This window comes from Anolis sagrei, chromosome 6 (assembly GCF_037176765.1).
Source record: "Anolis sagrei isolate rAnoSag1 chromosome 6, rAnoSag1.mat, whole genome shotgun sequence".
NCBI classification, from domain to species: domain Eukaryota; kingdom Metazoa; phylum Chordata; class Lepidosauria; order Squamata; family Dactyloidae; genus Anolis; species Anolis sagrei.
The window spans coordinates 13,868,465-13,887,914 of record NC_090026.1 but is presented as its reverse complement, the minus strand read 5'-3'; the positions used below and the strand labels follow the sequence as shown (position 1 = coordinate 13,887,914).

At 41.3% G+C, this 19,450-nt stretch overlaps 1 protein-coding gene and 1 pseudogene across 1 annotated transcript; one reads left to right on the top strand and one right to left on the bottom strand.

Moving 5' to 3' along the window:
• Nucleotides 1–3,851: 3,851 nt before the first annotated feature.
• On the bottom strand, nucleotides 3,852–6,324 carry LOC132779338 (C-type lectin Cal-like; annotated as a pseudogene).
• Nucleotides 6,325–15,066: 8,742 nt separating this feature from the next.
• On the top strand, nucleotides 15,067–17,501 carry LOC132779337 (C-type lectin Cal-like). Its single transcript, XM_067469473.1, has 5 exons — nucleotides 15,067–15,118; nucleotides 15,363–15,454; nucleotides 16,048–16,188; nucleotides 16,668–16,782; nucleotides 17,434–17,501. Exons 1-5 carry the CDS (start codon nucleotides 15,067–15,069, stop codon nucleotides 17,499–17,501), a joined length of 468 nt encoding a protein of 155 aa, XP_067325574.1.
• The last annotated feature ends 1,949 nt before the right edge of the window (nucleotides 17,502–19,450 follow it).

Below are 19,450 nucleotides of genomic sequence, written 5' to 3'. Positions count from 1 at the left end.
GTAGAAATGGAAATCTCCTTGCAAAGAACTGTCACCACGAAACTCCTAGTATGAAAAAGGAATACTGTCAAAGGAGAGAGAAACAGAAGCAGCCAACCTCCATGGATGGCTCCAGTATAACATCTCCAGGAAAGGAATAACAAAACATGGGAGTAAGCCTACATTCCTCAAGATGTGATCTATGGGGCACTAGGATAAGGAGCAGAGCTCTAATTCTTCTATCTCTCTTTTAATGCACTGAGACTTCCATTGAAAACAGTGGAGAAGATCAATGTGGGACTTTATAAAATGACTAAAATGCAGATGGAATTCCATCAATGAAGGGGTTGCTACACTGTAATGAAAACTCAGAAAAGTAGAAGAGCGTTACCTGACGAACATCATGGAGCCCAATCCAGACATTACTTGGTTCTCGTTGGTCGGTGGAGATGTGTTCAGCCACCAGAAGGGTCTCTGCCTTGTTGAGGACAGAGGCAAGATGGGCTCCACAGCCATAACTCTGGCACTCAATCTGAGGAGGAAAAAGGAAAACAAAAGTGTCTGCCACTGTCATATTTCACAAGCAGGATTGCTACAGAACCATCTTTTGAAATCATTGAATTCATGAATTTCTGAGGGAAATATAGTCTAATGCAGTGGTTCTCAACATGTGGGTCCCCAGATGTTTTGGCCTTTAACTCTGAGAAATCCTAACAGCTAGTAAACTGGCTGGGGTTCCTGTGAGTTGTAGGCCAAAACACTTGGGGACCCACAGGTTGAGAACCCCTGGTCTAATGGAAAAGGTCAAGGCTCAAGAGATGCCTCATACTCATATATCTCAATCCCATCTCCTATCCAGCTCCCCAACCCACTTTTCAACTTCCCCAAATGGCTATTCCATGGCTAGTGGAGAGTTAGAGAAGAGGTCCTGGAGAATGTTATATTTACTTTGGCCCTAGCAATGGGTAAATAGGTGGATACTTCCGCAATGACCAAAAGAGTAATGGAGTAAATGACACTGAAACTCAAATATTTAGTTATTTCGAAAGGCTTACACCATTGTAACTCATTATCAAGGTGCCAGCCCTAATAAATATTTGTAGGTCTCAACCTTCAGATGTTTTGGACTATGATTTCCTGGGGTTTCTTACAGGAAGGACAATGTTGAGACATTCTAAGAATTGTAGTTCTGAACATTTAAAGGATCAAAGAGGATCATTTAAAGGATTAACAGCCCTGCTCTGGTCCTGCAAATTCTCAACGGCACCATATTCCTATTATAAGTGTTGTGTATCTACAGACTTTCCTTTTGCATATGGTGAACACCAGCAGCTGAACACTCACTTCCATCTTTAGTTCAGTTGCATCCTTGGGCAGAACACAATAGTTATGGGTTGTTGTAGGTTTTGTTGGGCTGCATGGCACTCAAAGGTAGTTTACCGGTGCTACAAGAGTTATAAACTAACAAGAATTGCGCTATGAGAGCCATCATGGTGCAATTTCAAAGTGGTCCTATGGCGTACTGGTCTGAGTGTTGGAATGGGATGCCAGGAGACAAGGGTCATAGAATTATAAAATCATAGAATCACAGAGTTGGAAGAGACCTCATGGGCCATCCAGTCCAACCCCCCGCTAAGAAGCAGTAATATTGCATTTAAATTACCCCTGACAGATTGCCATCCAGCCTCTGTTTAAAAGCTTCCAAAGAAGGAGCCTCCACCACATTCCAGGGCAGAGAGTTCCACTGCTGAACGGCTTTCACAGTCAGGAAGTTCTTCCTCATGTTCAGATGGAATCTCCTTTCTTGTAGTTTGAAGCCATTGTTCCGCGTCCTAGTCTCCAGGGAAGCAGAAAACAAGCTTGCTCCCTCCTCCCTGTGGCTTCCTCTCACATATTTATACATGGCTATCATATCTCCTCTCAGCCTTCTCTTCTTCAGGCTAAACATGCCCAGCTCCTTAAGCTGCTCCTCACAGGGCTTGTTCTCAAGACCCTTGATCATTTTAGTCACCCTCCTCTGGACACATTCCATCTTGTCAATATCTATGCACATTCACTGGGTGCACATTCACTGGATGAATGTGCACATTCATTGGGTGACCCTCTTAGGCTACAAGGAAGCAAATTACAATTTCCTTGTCATATACTTCACTCTTCAAGACTAGGCTGCCAACTGTCACCAAGAAAACTTTTCCTTCAGCTGCTTCCCAATGAAACAATATTTCTGGAATAGATTTGACAACTGTTTGAATTTAAAAGAGCTTTGAAAACCACCAGGCCTATCCATATGATTTTTAAATTATTTTAAGTTTTAAAGTATAGATTGATTATTATAACATGTATTGGCCTTATATGTTCTTTAAACTGAGATTGTGTTTTGAGCTGAAGTTATGTCTTATTTTATAATTTGTCATTGTTCCCTGCCTGGATCCAAAGTGAAAGGCACTCATGAAATGATGATAATGATAGTCAATGGAAGTGGAAGAAGGTCAAATTTCAGTTTCTCTCTCTCTTGCAGGTGTGAGTGGATGAATTGATATTATTTATGCTTATGTGTTCGATACGTTATATGTTCTAAATCAATATGAAGTAGTAGTTTGAGTGCTGAACTCCCAAAGACTAGGATTAAATTTCACTCTATGATTTTGGGCAAGTCCAACTTTCTGAACCTCATGGGAAGGCAATGGCAAGCCCGCTCTGAACAAATCTTACCAAGAAAATTCCATGATAGTTTTGCCTTGGGCTTGCCCTAGGTCAGATACAACTTGGTGGCACGCAACAACATGGCTATATATGAATGAATGTGTGCATGTATGTACGGATATATGAGTGTGGGAATAAGTGTGGAAGATGCCCCTACCCTTCTTTACAAGGCTCTGCCCACCTCTGGCATGTGCCTCCAGAACAGTGTTTCTCAACTTTGCTAATGCTGCGACCCCTTAAAACAGATTTTTTCATTTGGGATTTGCAGTTGCTGGGATTAATAGTTCACCTACAATCAAAGAGCATTCTGAACTCCACCAATGATGTAATTGAACCAAACTTGGCATATAGAACCCCCATGACCTACAGAAAATACTGGAAGCATTTGGCATTGACTTTGAGTTTTGGAGTTGTAGTTCACCTATACATAGAGAGCTCTGTGGACTCAAACAATGATGGTCTGGAACAAACTTAGCATGAATACTCAATATGCCCAAATGTGAACACTGGTGGAGTTTGGGGAAAATAAACCTTGACATTTGGGAATTGTGGTTACTGGGATTTATAGTTCATCTACAACCAAAGAGCATTCTGAACCCCACCAATGATAGCATTGGGCCAAACTTCCCACACAGAACCCACATGATCAACAGAAAATGCTGTGTTTTCTGATGGTCTTTGGTGATCCCTCTGACACCCCCCAAGGGTCCCGACCCCCAGGTTGAGAAACACTGCTCTAGAACATTTCCCAGAAAAGACTGTAAGCTTTCAGAACATGAAAGGTTCTGCCCTGCCTTGCGGAGATGCATGAGGGCTGGGCAGAAGGAGTAGTTTTTCTTGCAGAGTTAAGAGAGGTTGCAGTTGATTTAAACCCCCTCTTTTGTGCTACTATTCACAACAAGCAGCACCTCCTGGTAACCTTTACAGGAGTGGACTGATATATTTTTTTTAGAATGAGAAAAAGAGAAAAAGAATATATGCATAAACAAGAGTTTATTAACTTCACATTGTAGTGCAGAAATTAACAGGGGGGCAGAAAAATAGAGCAAATGCAAATGGGACATGGTCATCTTTTATAGATTCAGATGGGGGGAAAACATAGTGAATTATCAGCCAAAGAACAATCCATCCAATTTGTCGTGGTTGGGTCCAGTTTAATCCAGGTTGCTCTACAGTTCATGTTTGCAGATGTAGGCATTGCGAGTACTGCACTGGATATCATTCCATTGCTTGAAACCTAAAAAGTGGGAGACAAAACATGTATTATTATTATTGAGAGGAGGGGGGAACCTTCAGTATATTGTTAAGCTGTTACCAATATCAGAGTAAGAGGAGTAAAGCCTCTAGCCCTCAGGCTTGTTAATACTTTTCAGTAGTTGAATGAGAAAAAATGTTATCGAGTCCAGAACATCATTGGGAGGTGAAGAGGCTATTCTAATATAGAGCAGAATGTGATGTGCACCTGAACCTTCATGATGAACTATGCTGTGAGGGATGGGCACTTTTGATGGCCTCTATGGATAGAGGACAGAGTCTGCAGAGCACCAGAAAGGTGAACATGGTAGAGATGAAGCCAGAATGTGCTTGAGGCCTGCTGCCCCTTGGCATGCCTGGTTCTACCTTCTAGAAAATGGGTGGCTTTTGTGGATCAGGGATTTCACCTAAGGGAAGGTTGTGGAGGTAGTCAATTGTTGCTACCTGGCCTCAGCTGAACTATCTTCAGCTTGTGTTACCTCTGCAAGCTGAACAAGTTGGCCATTGCTAGTTTGACTCTTGCTAGAACTGTAACTGATAAAACACTGAGCACCACGAAAAACAGATACACTGGATCTTTCTCAGTCATTTCTTGGTTTGCTTACCTGAGGAAAGTCGAAGTTCTACACAGTGCTCAGAGTTAAAGTAGTTGTCGGGCTGGTTGGGCATCCATGCATTGTAGTTGTAGACTGATTCATCAGCCCACCTCCATTTCCTGGTCTGTAGAAAGGAGATAAATGTTTGAGGAATAAGTTCTATTGAACGTAGTAATACTTGCTTCTAATGCTATATCTGGGGTTAATAAAAACTATGCGGCCCTCAATGTCACCACTAAATTGCTGGTGTAAAGGAGGAATTCTGCCAAAGGAGAGAAAAACAGAGGCATCTACTCTCCACGGATAGTTCCAGTCTAGCTTGTCAAGGAAAAGAATTCCAAAGCATGGGAACGGTCCTGTGATCCTCAAGAAGTGACCCATGGGAGTGCTAAGGTGAGGAGGAAGGCTCTATAGCAAATGTTGAAAAAATGGACCCAAATTCTGCTATCCCTCCCCTGTTTCACTAGGACTCCAATTGAAAACAATATAGAAGATCATGTGGGACCCAGTCTACAAAACTGCTCAAATAAAGATGGAATCTCATCAATGGCAGGTCTCTACACAGTAATGAAAACTCGGAATGGTAGAAGAAAGAAGCTTACATGACGAACATTATGGAGCCCAATCCAGACATTGCTTGGTTCTTGTTGGTAAGCGGAGATGTGTTCAGCCACCAGAAGGGTCTCTGCCTTGGTGAGGACAGAGGCAAGATGGGCTCCACGGCCATAGCTCTGGCACTCAATCTGAGGAGGGAGGAGAAAAATCAAGAGTGTTTCCCACTGCCATGTTTCACCAGCAGGACTGGTGCAGGACCATCTCTTAAAATCATTGAATCTATTAATTATTATAAGGAACATCATCCAATGGAAATGATCAAGAATCAAGAGATGCCTCACACATGTAGAATTATAACCCATCTCACACATATCTAACTCCAACTTGGCTTCCCAAACCCACTTTTCAACTTCCCCAAGTGACTATTTTATGGCCAGAGGAGAATCAGAGAAGAGGCCACGGAGAATGGGAAATAGGTGACTACTTCCCCAATAATCAAAAGAGAGTCTTACAATGGAATAAGCCCAAAATATGCCATTGAAACTCAAATATTTAATTATTCTGAAGGGCTTTCACCATTGTAACTCACTGTCAGCCCTCATTTAGATTTGTGATTTTCAACCTTCAGGTGATTTGGACTTCTACTTCCTGAAGTTCCTTCCCATAAGACCAATGGTGAATGTGATGTGAAGTCCTGAACATTTAGAGGACCAAAGATTGAGAACTATACTTATAAATGACACACTCATTCATGCCATGGCTGGACAGAAACACTTCTTACCTCAGCCTCTTGCCATGTCAGTTTGTTATCAAAATAGGCATAGCAGTTGCCCTGGTTTTGAAGCCATTCCCTGGCACAAGTGTCAGCTTTGGCTGCATAGAAGCAGGAGGTCAGAAAGAAAACAGAAAGAAAAAGAGCATGGAGTTTAGCACAACTAATAACAACATATCTGAGAAGAAAACCCAACCTGACCCATCCCCTGGTAATATGGGCTTGCAGAGTTTTCCCCCAAATGATCCTATTTTGTGAAACAAAAGGATCAGCAATGGTTCGTCCTTATTAAAGGTATGCCTGCTAGCAATATTTTCTAAAGGGACTCACTTTCTGGGAAGGAACTGGAGATCAGGAAGCCAAGAACGCAAAGGCTGAAGAATTTGAGGGACCTCATCTTCTCGTTGGCCTTGAAAGAAAAAGAGTTTTATGAAGTTCAAGGGGTATGTGCATTGCATCCTTCATCTTATTTCATAATGTAAAGGAAATAGGTGAGTTAGATTTTTTTTGTCATGGTTCACTCATATATGCCATTGAGTGTGTACTTGAAAGAATGGGGGCTCCTTTTTTGGAGGCTTTTAAACAGAAGCTAGATGACCATTTTTTGGGGGGTGCTTTGAATGCAATTTTCCTGCTTCTTGGCAGAGGGTTGGACTGGATGGCCCACAAGGTCTCTTCCAACTCAATGATTCTATGAATTAGTTGTATTTCAAGTTTTCCAAATGTATCCAGGCTGGGTAATTCAGACTTAGAATCTATGAATCATAAAATCGAAAGAGACCACAACAAGGATTCAATCCAATGCCTGTCTTACAGGAATACACATTCAAAGCACTCCTAAAAACTACCCTACAAGGCTTTCCATTCACTTACCATCAGGACATTCTTCCTATTGTTGCAGCAGAGTCGCTTATACTATAGTTTGAATCTCTTGTTCTAAGTCCCAGAACAGGAAAAAAAAAACAAGCTTGCTCCCTCCTCTGTGCGAGACCCTTTCAAATATTTTAACATATAGTCGACATGCCCCTTCTTAACCTTCCCTTCTCCAGGCTAAACATGAACAATTCCTAAATCTGCTCCTCATAAGGCTTGGCTTCTACACTTTTAGCCATTTTGGTTAACTTACTGCTTCATCACACTAGAGAATGAATCCACTTAAAATCTGGTTTCTGCCTCCTGCAAAATTCTGGGGTTTGTAGATTAATGAGGCTGTTAAAGTCTCCTCCCTAAACTACAAACAACAGAATTCTGCTGGAGGCAGCAACCGGATTTAACGTGGATTCATTCTCTAGTGTGATGACTTCTCTGTTTCTTTGCTCCAGAGCCATTTTTCTCAGCATCAGTTTTAGTTTGAACCCATGCTCCTTATTAGTGCTACCATATCTTTTCTGGCAATCTATACATCTTGGGTATAAAACATAATTCCTGGTCTCAGACTGAGATAACTTTATCAAACCAAAAATATTTCATCCTACAAACTATAGTCCGGTATAACTCTTCATGGCAAGACTTGTGGCTCATTCCCCCATGGTTCTCAAATACTCATCTTAAGGATCATCATCTCAGCTACTCACCTGGTGGCAATGTTCTCCTGAGTGGACAAGTGTGGTAGATACCTGAACTGGGACCTTTTCTGATGATGTTTTTTACCTTTCTGGGTGCCTCTTATATACTGTAGTCTCCAGATAGACATGGTGCAATACAAGGATGCTTCAAGGAAATCCTGGTTCTTTCTCTTCAACTTTTGCACAATCTGGGGTCAAAGTGATCGAACTCAATTTACAACACTGACCATTTTCGTTACAGAAAAGATATCATGTTGTTCTTTACTTCATTGAGAAAAGTCATGTCAAACTTTTTCCCCAGATCCCCGAGTGTGGTTGAATGTGGAACAATATCTGATGGTTATTTGTGGAAGTACATGCTCTAAATATATGAAGAGTGGTTGGATTCTAACTTTGGCCCTTTGTACAAGCAGTCCCCGAGTTACAAACATCCAACTTACATATTATTCATAGTTATTAATGGTGGTGAGACAACGGGAAGTGAGAGAAAACTACCCCTCAGAAGGGAAATTCACTTTTGAAAGAGTTATCATGGGGAAAAGGTGTCTCCAATGAACCTTTTTTTACCAATCCATGTTTCCACAAGAAATGAACATTTTCAAATCCAATTACCACAGGTACAGAAAGTGAGGTAAAATCTTCTCAACAGGGGCACAGAAAGCAAAACAAACACCATAAGGGTGTTAACTCTTCCCTATATATCCAAAATACACACACACGGCTGGAGTTACACTTTAAAATGTACTTGTTCCAACTTACATACAAATTTGGTTTAAGAAGTTTTTTGTAACTTGGGGACAAGCTGTACATTTTAAGACTGCATCCCCCACGACCTTTCCACTTTGCTCTTGCTATTTGAAGCTTTTGCAAGCTGCAGTTCGACAATGTTTGATGGCACACCAAGGTTAGCCAGGCAAAAGCATCCCATGCCCTGAGATTTTGTGGCCAACACTTGAGTCTACATTGCAGAATAAATGCAGTTTTACCAGATTTAATTGCTGTGGTTTAATGTAATGTAAACTCTCTACCAAAAGTGCCAGTGCTTCACCAAACTGCAACTTCTGGGATTCCATAGTGTCGAGACATGGAAGTTTTAGGGATGACAGATTGCATTAATTCTACAGTGTAGATGCAACTCAAACAATATCACATTAGCATTTTAAAGTGGGTGCACCTTCTTTGCTACCATGTGGCTTCCACATGCAGGGTTCTGGAAAACATAGTTTCAAACATGGGTAATGTCAACACAGCGGGTTAAACCGCCAGCTGCAGAAAAAAATTGTTAACCGGAAGGTTGGCAGTTCAAAGCCATGGGTCGGGGTAAGCTCCCGCTGTCAGCCCTAGCTTCTGCTTACCTAACAGTTCAAAAACAGTAATTTTAATAGATAAATAGGTACTGCTTTGGCAGGGAGGTGAAAGGTGCCTATGAAGATATTCTGGCAATTCAATCAAGAAGGCATCCACAGACAACAGGCTCCTTGGCATGAAACATTGAACAACAGCACCTCCCCATGGCTGGAATTGAGCACAGATGACAGAGATGAAAAAAGGGAAGCCTTTGCCTCTGTCTATGTACTGACTGTCTTTGTTGTTAATTTTATAACAATATTGAATGTTTGACATATATGTATTCTGTAATCCACTCTGAGTCCCCTTGGGTAGATAGAATGGAATATAAATAAAGTATATTATTATTATTATTATTATTATTATTATTATTATTATTGTTCAGAGAAGACCTCTTTGGCTGAAAATTCCAAACTACAAGGCCCAGAATTCAGCAGGAGGCAGCCACACAATTGCAAAGAGAGAGCTCTGGCTTTAAAACACTAATGTGATATTGTCCCAAGAGACAGCATCTGATAATGCCATGAAGGCCGGGACTCATGTTATCATTAAATGTAACACCTTAATCATTAGCTGCATTTGCTTAGGGCATTGTTTTCAAATGAGGGTAAATTGTAATTATTTTTCATTTATAATTTGCACTTTTGCAGGGGTCCTGTGCCCCTAAACCAATGTTTCTCAACCTTCTTAATGCCATGACCCCTTAATACAGTTCCTCATTTTGTGGTGACCCCCAACCATAACATTTCATAACTGCAATGTTGCTACTCTTATGAAAAATAATGTAAATATCTAATATGCAGGATGCATTTTCATTCACTGGATCAAATTTGGTACAAATACTTGATACACCCAAATTTGAATACTTGTGGGATTAGGAGAGGGGAAGTAATTTTGTCATTTGGGAGTTGTAGTTGCTGGGATTTATAGTTCATCTACAATCAAAGAGCATTCTGAATTCCACCAATGATGGAATTGAGCCAAACTTGGCAAACAAAACTCCCATGGCCAACAGAAAATACTGGAAGGGTTTGGTGGGTATTAACCTTGAGTTTTGGAGTTGTAGTTCACCTACATCCAGAGAGCATTGTAGACTCAAACAAAAATGGATCTGGACTAAACTTGGCACGAATACTCAATAGGCCCAAATGAGAACAGTGGTGGGGTTTGGGGAAAATAGACCTTGACATTTGAGATTGTTGTTGCTGGAATATATAGTTCACCTACAATCAAAGAGCATTCAGAACCCCACCAATGATACAATTGGGCCAAACATCCCACCCAGAACCCCTATGACCAACAGAAAATACTATGTTTTCTGATGGTCTTTGGCGACCTCCCTGACACCCCCTCGTGACCCCTCTGGGGGTCCCGACCCCCAGGTTGAGAAACACTGCCCTAAACCTTACAAAAATGAAGTGTCTCGTGCTGTGAATTTCATTAAAGACCTCAACTGTTTTCCACACAAAAGGCGACCACATGAACAGGAAAGCAGGGGCAGAATAGGGAATAATTTAGTCGGAACCAGAGAGATGCAATAGAACATGTTCACACAAATGTATGACTTGACATTTCCTCTTAGTTTGTTCTTGAAAAGATGGCATTAGAAGATGTGTGTGATATTTCCTTCTTCATGACAATAAGAGATCAAGAATATGCAAAATACATTAGCACAACACTGTGATATGAAGCATACAAATCTAATTTCACTTTTGATTGATTAGTCTTTGAAGCTGACCTTCAAGAGAGAGCTCTGGGCAGTTTGGACCCAGTTCCAGCTGCATAGGCTCAGATCTCTCTAGCTTCAGCCAAACTCTTAAGCGGGGAAGAGTTCATTGGTGCAATGCACTGGGGGATTCCCTTTATTGCTACTATCAGGCCATGAAAATCTGGCAATAGAGTAGCAGCTCCAAAATAGGACACCTTTTCATTTAGGAATGCTACTGCCCTATTGAATTTTCATGGCATGGCAATGACAGTGAAAATGCTTGAATATTGCTGATGTATATTTTGTGCCATAGTCCCAGGATCATTAAAAAGTAAGACCCCACATTTGCTTTCTCACCCAGTAACAAAGACAGAAAGTGCACTTTTGAATGCTTGGAATCAGATGTTTCTCCCATGTGTGTACCAAGTCATTCCAACAGATTGTAGAGGTGTAGTTAACTGGCAAAATTATGTCTCTTGCAGAGTCCCATTAGAAGTTAGGAGCTGTAATTGAATTCTTGGCTAACAAAAATGAAAGTGTGGTGGACATCTATGAATATTTGTATTGCACCCCAGGCCTGGAGCCACCCATGACCACAGCACCACACAAGAGTCCAGAATATAAGCAAACAGTTTATTGTAAAAACACATAACATATATGAAAAATAAAGAAAAAGAGGAATAATTCAAAAAGATTTAGCAATAAGTGAGAAGCACACAGGAAGCTAAATGTCTCATAAAAATCCAAAGGTAACACAGTCCAGGAATAGCCAAAAATCACAACCATAGTATAAATCCAATATGCAAAAAGTATACTAAGAAAAAAATTAAGCAGGAATCATAAAACAAAGATATAGATAACTTCCAGGATACTTGAATCCAAAACCAGGACTTGACTTGACACAATGACCAGGGAACTCAGGCCTAACTTCTCACTCAAAAGCCAACATTGCCTAAACGAATTTTAAGGTAAACAACTGGCTGTTAATAAGCACCCATGAAATCATGTCATTTCCCACAAATTTTCTCTGTCTCTTTCCCGTGTAATCTCTCTGACCTACGTAGATGGTTCTCAGCTTTGATCCGTAAATGAAAACTTTTGCTGATCTCTGTAACTCCAGGTGCTTTCCCTTGGGAGCTTTCTGTTTCACTTAGCTCTTCCATGGACCCCTTACCGATTAGATTACTGCAACGCACTCTATGTGGGGTTGCCTTTGAAGACTGTTCGGAAACTCCAACTAGTCCAGCGAGAGGCAGCCAGATTGCTCACCGGAGCATCATACAGGGAGCATACCACCTCCCTGTTGTGTCAGCTCCACTGGCTGCTGATCCAGTTCGGCCCAGTGTATCTGTCCGAACGGATCTCCCCCTACATCCCACCTCGAATTCTAAGATCTTCTGGGGAGGTCCTGCTCTCGACCTTGCCTCTTTCACAAGTGAGATTGGCGGGGACAAGGAGCAGGGCCTTCTCGGTGGTGGCCCCTCACCTGTGGAATTCACTCCCCAGGGAAATTAGAACAGCGACATCCCTCCTTTCCTTCAGGAAAAACCTGAAAACATGGATTTGGGACCAGGCATTCAGACAATCGGGCAGATAAAGAAGGATTTCGACAATGGACAGGAATTGACAAAGTGGAATGGAATTATGGAACTCTGAAAGATGAACGCTGAGCTTGAGATTAGTTTTTATTGATTGTGTTCTTATTTTTATTGATTGTGTTATATACTGACTGTTTTAACTGTGATAATTGCTGTTTTTATATGTATATGTATTCTATGTAGGCATCAAATTGTGCCTTTTTTGTAAGTCGCCCTGAGTCCCCCCTCGGGGGTTGAGAAGGGTGGGGTAAAAGTACCCATGATGATGATGATGATGATGATGATGATGATGATGATGATGATGTTATTTCTGACTCCTGTGACTGGTCTTGGAGGTCTGCACTGTCTGAGCCAGTTTCATTTTCCTGGCCTGAATCTTCAACATTATGAATCCCAGGAAATCCCACAAACCCTTCTGTATCTTCAATGAACCCATCACCCCCGCCTGCTGAGCTACAACAGTTTATGTGCAATATGTGGGAATCATGCAATCAATAGGAACACAGTTGGGCAGGAGACTAGAGAGCTTACTTGCAGCAATAGCCGATGTAGCGAAGCAACCAAGTTGGGGGGGGGGGGTGTTGAATGCCCTCATTAAGGAGGCCAGACTTGGTGGAGGTGATTGACAGGGGCAGAGTTGCAGGCTATTGAAGGCTGCTCTGCCCCTGCTGTGCTCTTCGCTTCAGCGTGAGCTAAGAGGCAGATTTCAACTCCCCCCCCCCCCCCAAATTTTCAACCCTCCCTGAAATTTTTTTCTGGCTACGGCCCTGCTAACACTCCAGACATGTTGAATCATGTGGATTCCATTATTTGTGTAGATTGGTGCATTACAACATTTTGGTAATCATTGAAAGTGTGTGTTCAATTATTGAGGCTCTTGGATATTGAAAGATCGGCTCATAATGGGTTTCACAAAGTGTCACAACAGACCAAAATATTCAGAGGGAGATTATTGCTTATTATTATGAGAGGATTTTGATACCAAGAAGAAGGGCAAAAGTGTTCCCATCTAGAATCAAACCACTCTTTAGATCTGAAATCAAATGGACGATGGAAAATGATCATTCACCTTCAAGGATGGCCATCAATAATTGGTCCACATCCAAAGACAGGGATGCAGAATGGGAAGAGTTTGACATTACTTGTCAAACTCTTCCCATTCTGGGCATGTTTAGCCTGAAGAAGAGAAGGCTGAGAGGAGATATGATAGTCATGTATAAATATGTGAGAGGAAGCCACAGGGAGGAGGGAGCAAGCTTGTTTTTTGCTTCCTTGGAGACTAGGACACGAAACAATGGCTTCAAACTACAAGAAAGGAGATTCCATCTGAACATGAGGAAGAACTTCCTGACTGTGAGAGCCGTTCAGCAGTGGAACTCTCTGCCCCGGAGTGTGGTGGAGGCTCCTTCTTTGGAAGCTTTTAAACAGAGGCTGGATGGCCATCTGTCAGGGGTGATTTGAATGCAATATTCCTGCTTCTTGGCAGGGAGTTGGATTGGATGGCCCGTGAGGTCGCTTCCAACTCTTTGATTCTATGATTCTATGATGCTATGTTTCAGTGAAGAGAGGAACAAGATGACCTTTCTGCAAAGAAAATGGTCAGTGTTGTAAACTGTGTTCAATCACTTTGACCCCAGATTGTGCAAAAATGTAAGAGAGAGAACCAGGATTTCCTTGAAGCGTCCTTGCATTACATCATGTCTATCTGGAAACTACTGTATTTAAGAGGCACCTAGAAAGGGAGAGACCACCATCAGACAAGGTCCCCGGTCAGGTATCCACCACACCTGTCCACTCAGGAGAACATTGCCACCAGGTGAGTAGGTAAGAACCACAGGGAGATGAACAACAAGCCTTGAGAATGAGGAGTTATTGCAGACTATAGTTTGTAGAATAGAATCTTTCTGGTTTGACAAAGCTATCTCGATTGAGAAAAGAAATTAGGTTTTATTTATACCCAAACTATAAAGATTGGGTATAAATAAAACTGTAAAGATTGGGTATAAATGCCAAGAAACAATACTCTGGAGCAAAAAAAACAGAAAAGGATAGCCAAAATGATCTAAAGGAACAAGGTAGCCATGTTGAAATATTTGAAAGGATCTCAAAATGAATAGGGAACAAGCTTCAACAGATTCAAACTCAGAGTAAGAGATTCCATTGCAACAGTAGGAAGAACTCCCTGATGGCAAGAGCTGTGGAATACAAAGCCTGGTAGGGTAATGAAGTCTCTTTCGTTGTAGTTTTTCAATCAGAGCCTGGATGGCCATCTGTCAGGAATGCATCAAGTATGTATTCCCGCAACACAGGGTTGGATTGGATATCTCTGTGGTGTCATCCATTTCTGTGTTTCAGTTATTCATTGGGTTCTTCCACATAGCCACATAACCCAGAATATCAAGGTAGAAAATGCCACAATATCTGCTTTGAACTGTGTTATCTGAGTCTACACTGCCATATATTCCAGTTCAAAACATATATTGTGAGATTTTATTCAGCTGTGTGGAAGGGACCAAAGTCTGAATTATCCAGCCTGGGTAAAATTAGAAAACTGCTCAAAATACAGCAAACTCTGCCAAACCAGGGTTCTTGAATCCACAAAGGAACTTGTGGCAGAACTGGGTCAAACCAAAACATGGAGAAGGTTTTCTATTACTTGTAGCAAAAAAATTGCCTTTATTGTAGTTTTCCATCTAATGGGAGGTATCGGAGGGCTCTTCCACACAGCCCTATATCCCAGAATATCAAGGTAATAAATCCCACAATATCAGCTTTGAACTGGATTATCTGAGTCGACACTCAGATAATGTGGGATTTTCTGCCTGGATATTCTGGGATATAGGGCTGTGTGGAAGGGCCCTGAGGTGACTGACATATATGATGCTTAAAATCTAACTCCCCTATTTCCTTTACATTGTAAAATAAGGTGAAGGTTTCAATGAACTTCATAAAACTTCATTTTCTTTCTACTTTTAAGGCCAGCGAGAAGATGAGGTCCCTCAAATTCTTCAGCCTTTGCGTTCTTGGCTTCCTGATCTCCAGTTCCTTCCCAGAAAGTGAGTCCCTTTAGAAAATATTGCTAGCATGCATACCTTTAATAAGGACGAACAATGGCTGATCCCTTTGTTTCACAAAATAGGATCATTTGGGGGAAAACTCTGCAAGCCCATATTACCAGGGGATGGGTCAGGTTGGGTTTTCTTCTCAGATATGTTGTTATTAGTTGTGCTAAACTCCATGCTCTTTTTCTTTCTGTTTTCTTTCTGACCTCCTGCTTCTATGCAGCCAAAGCTGACACTTGTGCCAGGGAATGGCTTCAAAACCAGGGCAACTGCTATGCCTTTTTCGATAACAAGCTGACATGGCAAGAGGCTGAGGTAAGAAGTACTTCTCTTCAGCCAAAGCAGGAATTAATGTATCATCTATAAGTATAGTTCTCAATCTTTGGTCCTCTAAATGTTCAGGACTTCACATCACATTCACCATTGATTTTATGGGAAGGAACTTCGGGAAGTAGAAGCCCAAATCACCTGAAGGTTGAAAACCACAAATCTAAATGAGGGCTGACACTGAGTTACAATGGTGAAAGCCCTTCAGAATAATTAAATATTTGAGTTTCAATGGCATATTTTGGGCTTATTCCATTGTAAGACTCTCTTTTGATTATTGGGGAAGTAGTCACCTATTTCCCATTCTCCGTGGCTTCTTCTCTGATTCTCCTCTGACCATAAAATAGTCACCTGGGGAAGTTGAAAAGTGGGTTTGGGAAGCCAAGTTGGAGTTATACATGTGTGCGACGGGTTAGAATTCTACATGTGTGAGGCATCTCTTGATTATTGATCATTTCCATTGGACGATGTTCCTTATAATAATTAATAGATTCAATGATTTTAAAAGATGGTCCTGCACCAGTCCTGCTGGTGAAACATGGCAGTGAGAAACACTCTTGATTTTTCTCCTCCCTCCTCAGATTGAGTGCCAGAGCTATGGCCGTGGAGCCCATCTTGCCTCTGTCCTCACCAAGGCAGAGACCCTTCTGGTGGCCGAACACATCTCCGCTTACCAACAAGAACCAAGCAATGTCTGGATTGGGCTCCATAATGTTCGTCATGTAAGCTTCTTTCTTCTACCATCCAAGTTTTCATTACTGTGTAGAGACCTGCCATTGATGAAATTCCATCTTTATTTGAGCAGTTTTGTAGACTGGGTCCCACATTGATCTTCTATATTGTTTTCAATTGAAATCCTAGTGAAACAGGGGAGGGATAGCAGAATTTGGGTCCATTTTTTCAACATTTGCTATAGAGCCTTCCTCCTCACCTTAGCACGCCCATGGGTCACTTCTTGAGGATCACAGGACTGTTCCCATGCTTTGGAATTCTTTTCCTTGAGAAGCTAGACTGGAACTATCCATGGAGAGTAGATGCCTCTGTTTTTCTCTCCTTTGGCAGAATTCCTCCTTTACACCAGCAATTTAGTGGTGACATTGAGGGCCACATAGTTTTTTATTAACCCCAGATATAGCATTAGAAGCAAGTATTACTACGTTCAATAGAACTTATTCCTCAAACATTTATCTCTTTTCTACAGACCAGGAAATGGAGGTGGGCTGATGAATCAGTCTACAACTACAATGCATGGATGCCCAACCAGCCCGACAACTACTTTAACTCTGAGCACTGTGTAGAACTTCGACTTTCCACAGGTAAGCAAACCAAGAAATGACTGAGAAAGATCCAGTGTATCTGTTTTTTGTGGTGCTCAGTGTTTTATCAGTTACAGTTCTAGCAAGGGTCAAACTAGCAATGGCCAACTTGTTCAGCTTGCAGAGGTAACACAAGCTGAAGATAGTTCAGCTGAGGCCAGGTAGCAACAATTGACTACCTCCACAACCGTCCCTTAGTTGAAATCCCTGATCCACAAAAGCAACTCTGTAATTGAGTTTCTACCTGGCCACCCATTTTCTAGAAGGTAGAACCAGGCATGCAAAGGGGCAGCAGACCTCAAGCACCTTCTGGCCTCATCTCTACCATGTTCACCTTTCTGGTGCTCTGCAGACTCTGTCCTCTATCCATAGAGGCCATCAAAAGTGCCCATCCCTCACAACATAGTTCGTCATGAAGGTTCAGGTGCACATCACATTCTGCTCTATATTCGAATAGCCTCTTCACCTCCCAATGATGTTCTGGGCTCTATAACATTTTTTTCTCATTCAACTACTGAACAGTATTGACAAGCCTGAGGGCTAGAGGCTTTACTCCTCTTACTCTGATATTGGTAACAGCTTGACAATATATTGAAGGTTCCCCCCCTCCTCCCAAAAATAATAATACATGTTTTGTCTCCCACTTTTTAGGTTTCAAGCAATGGAATGATATCCAGTGCAGTACTCGCAATGCCTACATCTGCAAACATGAACTGTAGAGGAACCTGGATTAAACTGGACCCGACCACGGCAAATTGGATGGATAGTTCTTTGGCTGATAATTCACTATGTTTTTTCCCCCATCTGAATCTATAAAAGATGACCATGTCCCATTTGCATTTGCTCTATTTTTCTGCCCCCCTGTTAATTTCTGCACTACAATGTGAAGTTAATAAACTCTTGTTTATGCATATATTCTTTTTCTCTTTTTCTCATTCTAAAAAAATATCAGTCCACTCCTATAAGGGTTACCAGGAGGTGCTGCTTGTTGTGAATAGTAGCACAAAAGAGGGGGTTTAAATCAACTGCAACCTCTCTTAACTCTGCAAGAAAAACTACTCCTTCTTCCCAGCCCTCATGCATCTCTGCAAAAACTGTAAGCTTTCAGAACATCTTCTGAAAGCTTACAGTTTTTTCTGGGAAATGTTCTAGAGCAGTGTTTCTCAACTTGGGGATTGGAACCCCTGGGAGGGTCTCAAGGGGGGTGTCAGTAGCGTCACAAAAGACCATCAGGAAAACACAGCATTTTCTGTTGATCATGGGGGTTCTGTGTGGGAAGTTTGGCCAAATTGTATCTGACCTAGGGCAAGCCCAAGGCAAAACTATCATGGAATTTTCTTGGTAAGATTTGTTCAGAGCGGGCTTGTTATTACCTTTCCATGAGGTTCAGAAAGTTGGACTTGCCCAAAATCACAGAGTGATATTTAATAGGCCTGGGCGGTTTCGTTCGTTAATTTTGTAATTCGTTAAATATTCGTTATTTTTAACAATTACAAAACGATTACAAAACTTATTTTCAAACCCGGAAGTGTTTTTAAATATCGAAACGGCATCCTCCATCTTTTTTACGAGCTTCCGCCCATTTCGGAAATGACGTTTTAGGGATGGAGGATGCTGGGTGCGCCAGGAGCCAATCCGGCGCTCCCAAGCACCGTGGCTCATTGTGATTGGGCGGGCTGCCCTTTAAAAGCGGCTCCGCGTGGCCGCATTGCTCATTGCGAAGGAGACAGGAGGTGCGGGAGGGAGGCTTGGTTGGCTCTTGGCTGCTTGCTTGCATTCATTCATTCATTCATTCATTGCTTGCATTCATTCATTCATTGCTTGTGCTTGCATTCATTCATTCATTCATTGCTGGGAGCAGTGGGGAGGCTTTGCCCTGTTTTCACCCCACAACAGGGCAGGGCAAGCATTTTGTTAATTTTCCATTTTTAAATATTTCTGATAAATATATTTCTTTTATTCTTTAAAAAATTCAAAAAATATTCTAAAAAAAGAAAAAAAACTTGTGTGCCTGTGTGTGTGTTTGTCCCTGTCCTGTGGCTGTGTTCACTCCACAACAGGGCAAGTATTTTGTTAATTTTCCATTTTTAAATATTTCTGATAAATATATTTCTTTTATTCTTTAAAAAATTCAAAAAATATTCTAAAAAAAGAAAAAAAACTTGTGTGCCTGTGTGTGTGTTTGTCCCTGTCCTGTGGCTGTGTTCACTCCACAACAGGGCAAGTATTTTGTTAATTTTCCATTTTTAAATATTTCTAATAAATATATTTCTTTTATTCTTTAAAAAATTCAAAAAATATTCTAAAAAAAGAAAAAAAACTTGTGTGCCTGTGTGTGTGTTTGTCCCTGTCCTGTGGCTGTGTTCACTCCACAACAGGGCAAGTATTTTGTTAATTTTCCATTTTTAAATATTTCTGATAAATATATTTCTTTTATTCTTTAAAAAATTCAAAAAATATTCTAAAAAAAGAATGGCATCCGCCATTTTAACGAATCGATTCGTTATCAACTTAACGAATCGACCCGGTTTCAATAACGAAGTTTCGGAAGTGATTTGCGCATGCGCGGGGGGTCCGCCATCTTAACGAATCGATTCGTTAATAATAACGAAATTTCGTAAATACCGAACTTTTTTAAAGGAAAATTTTGTAATTCTTTTAAATAACG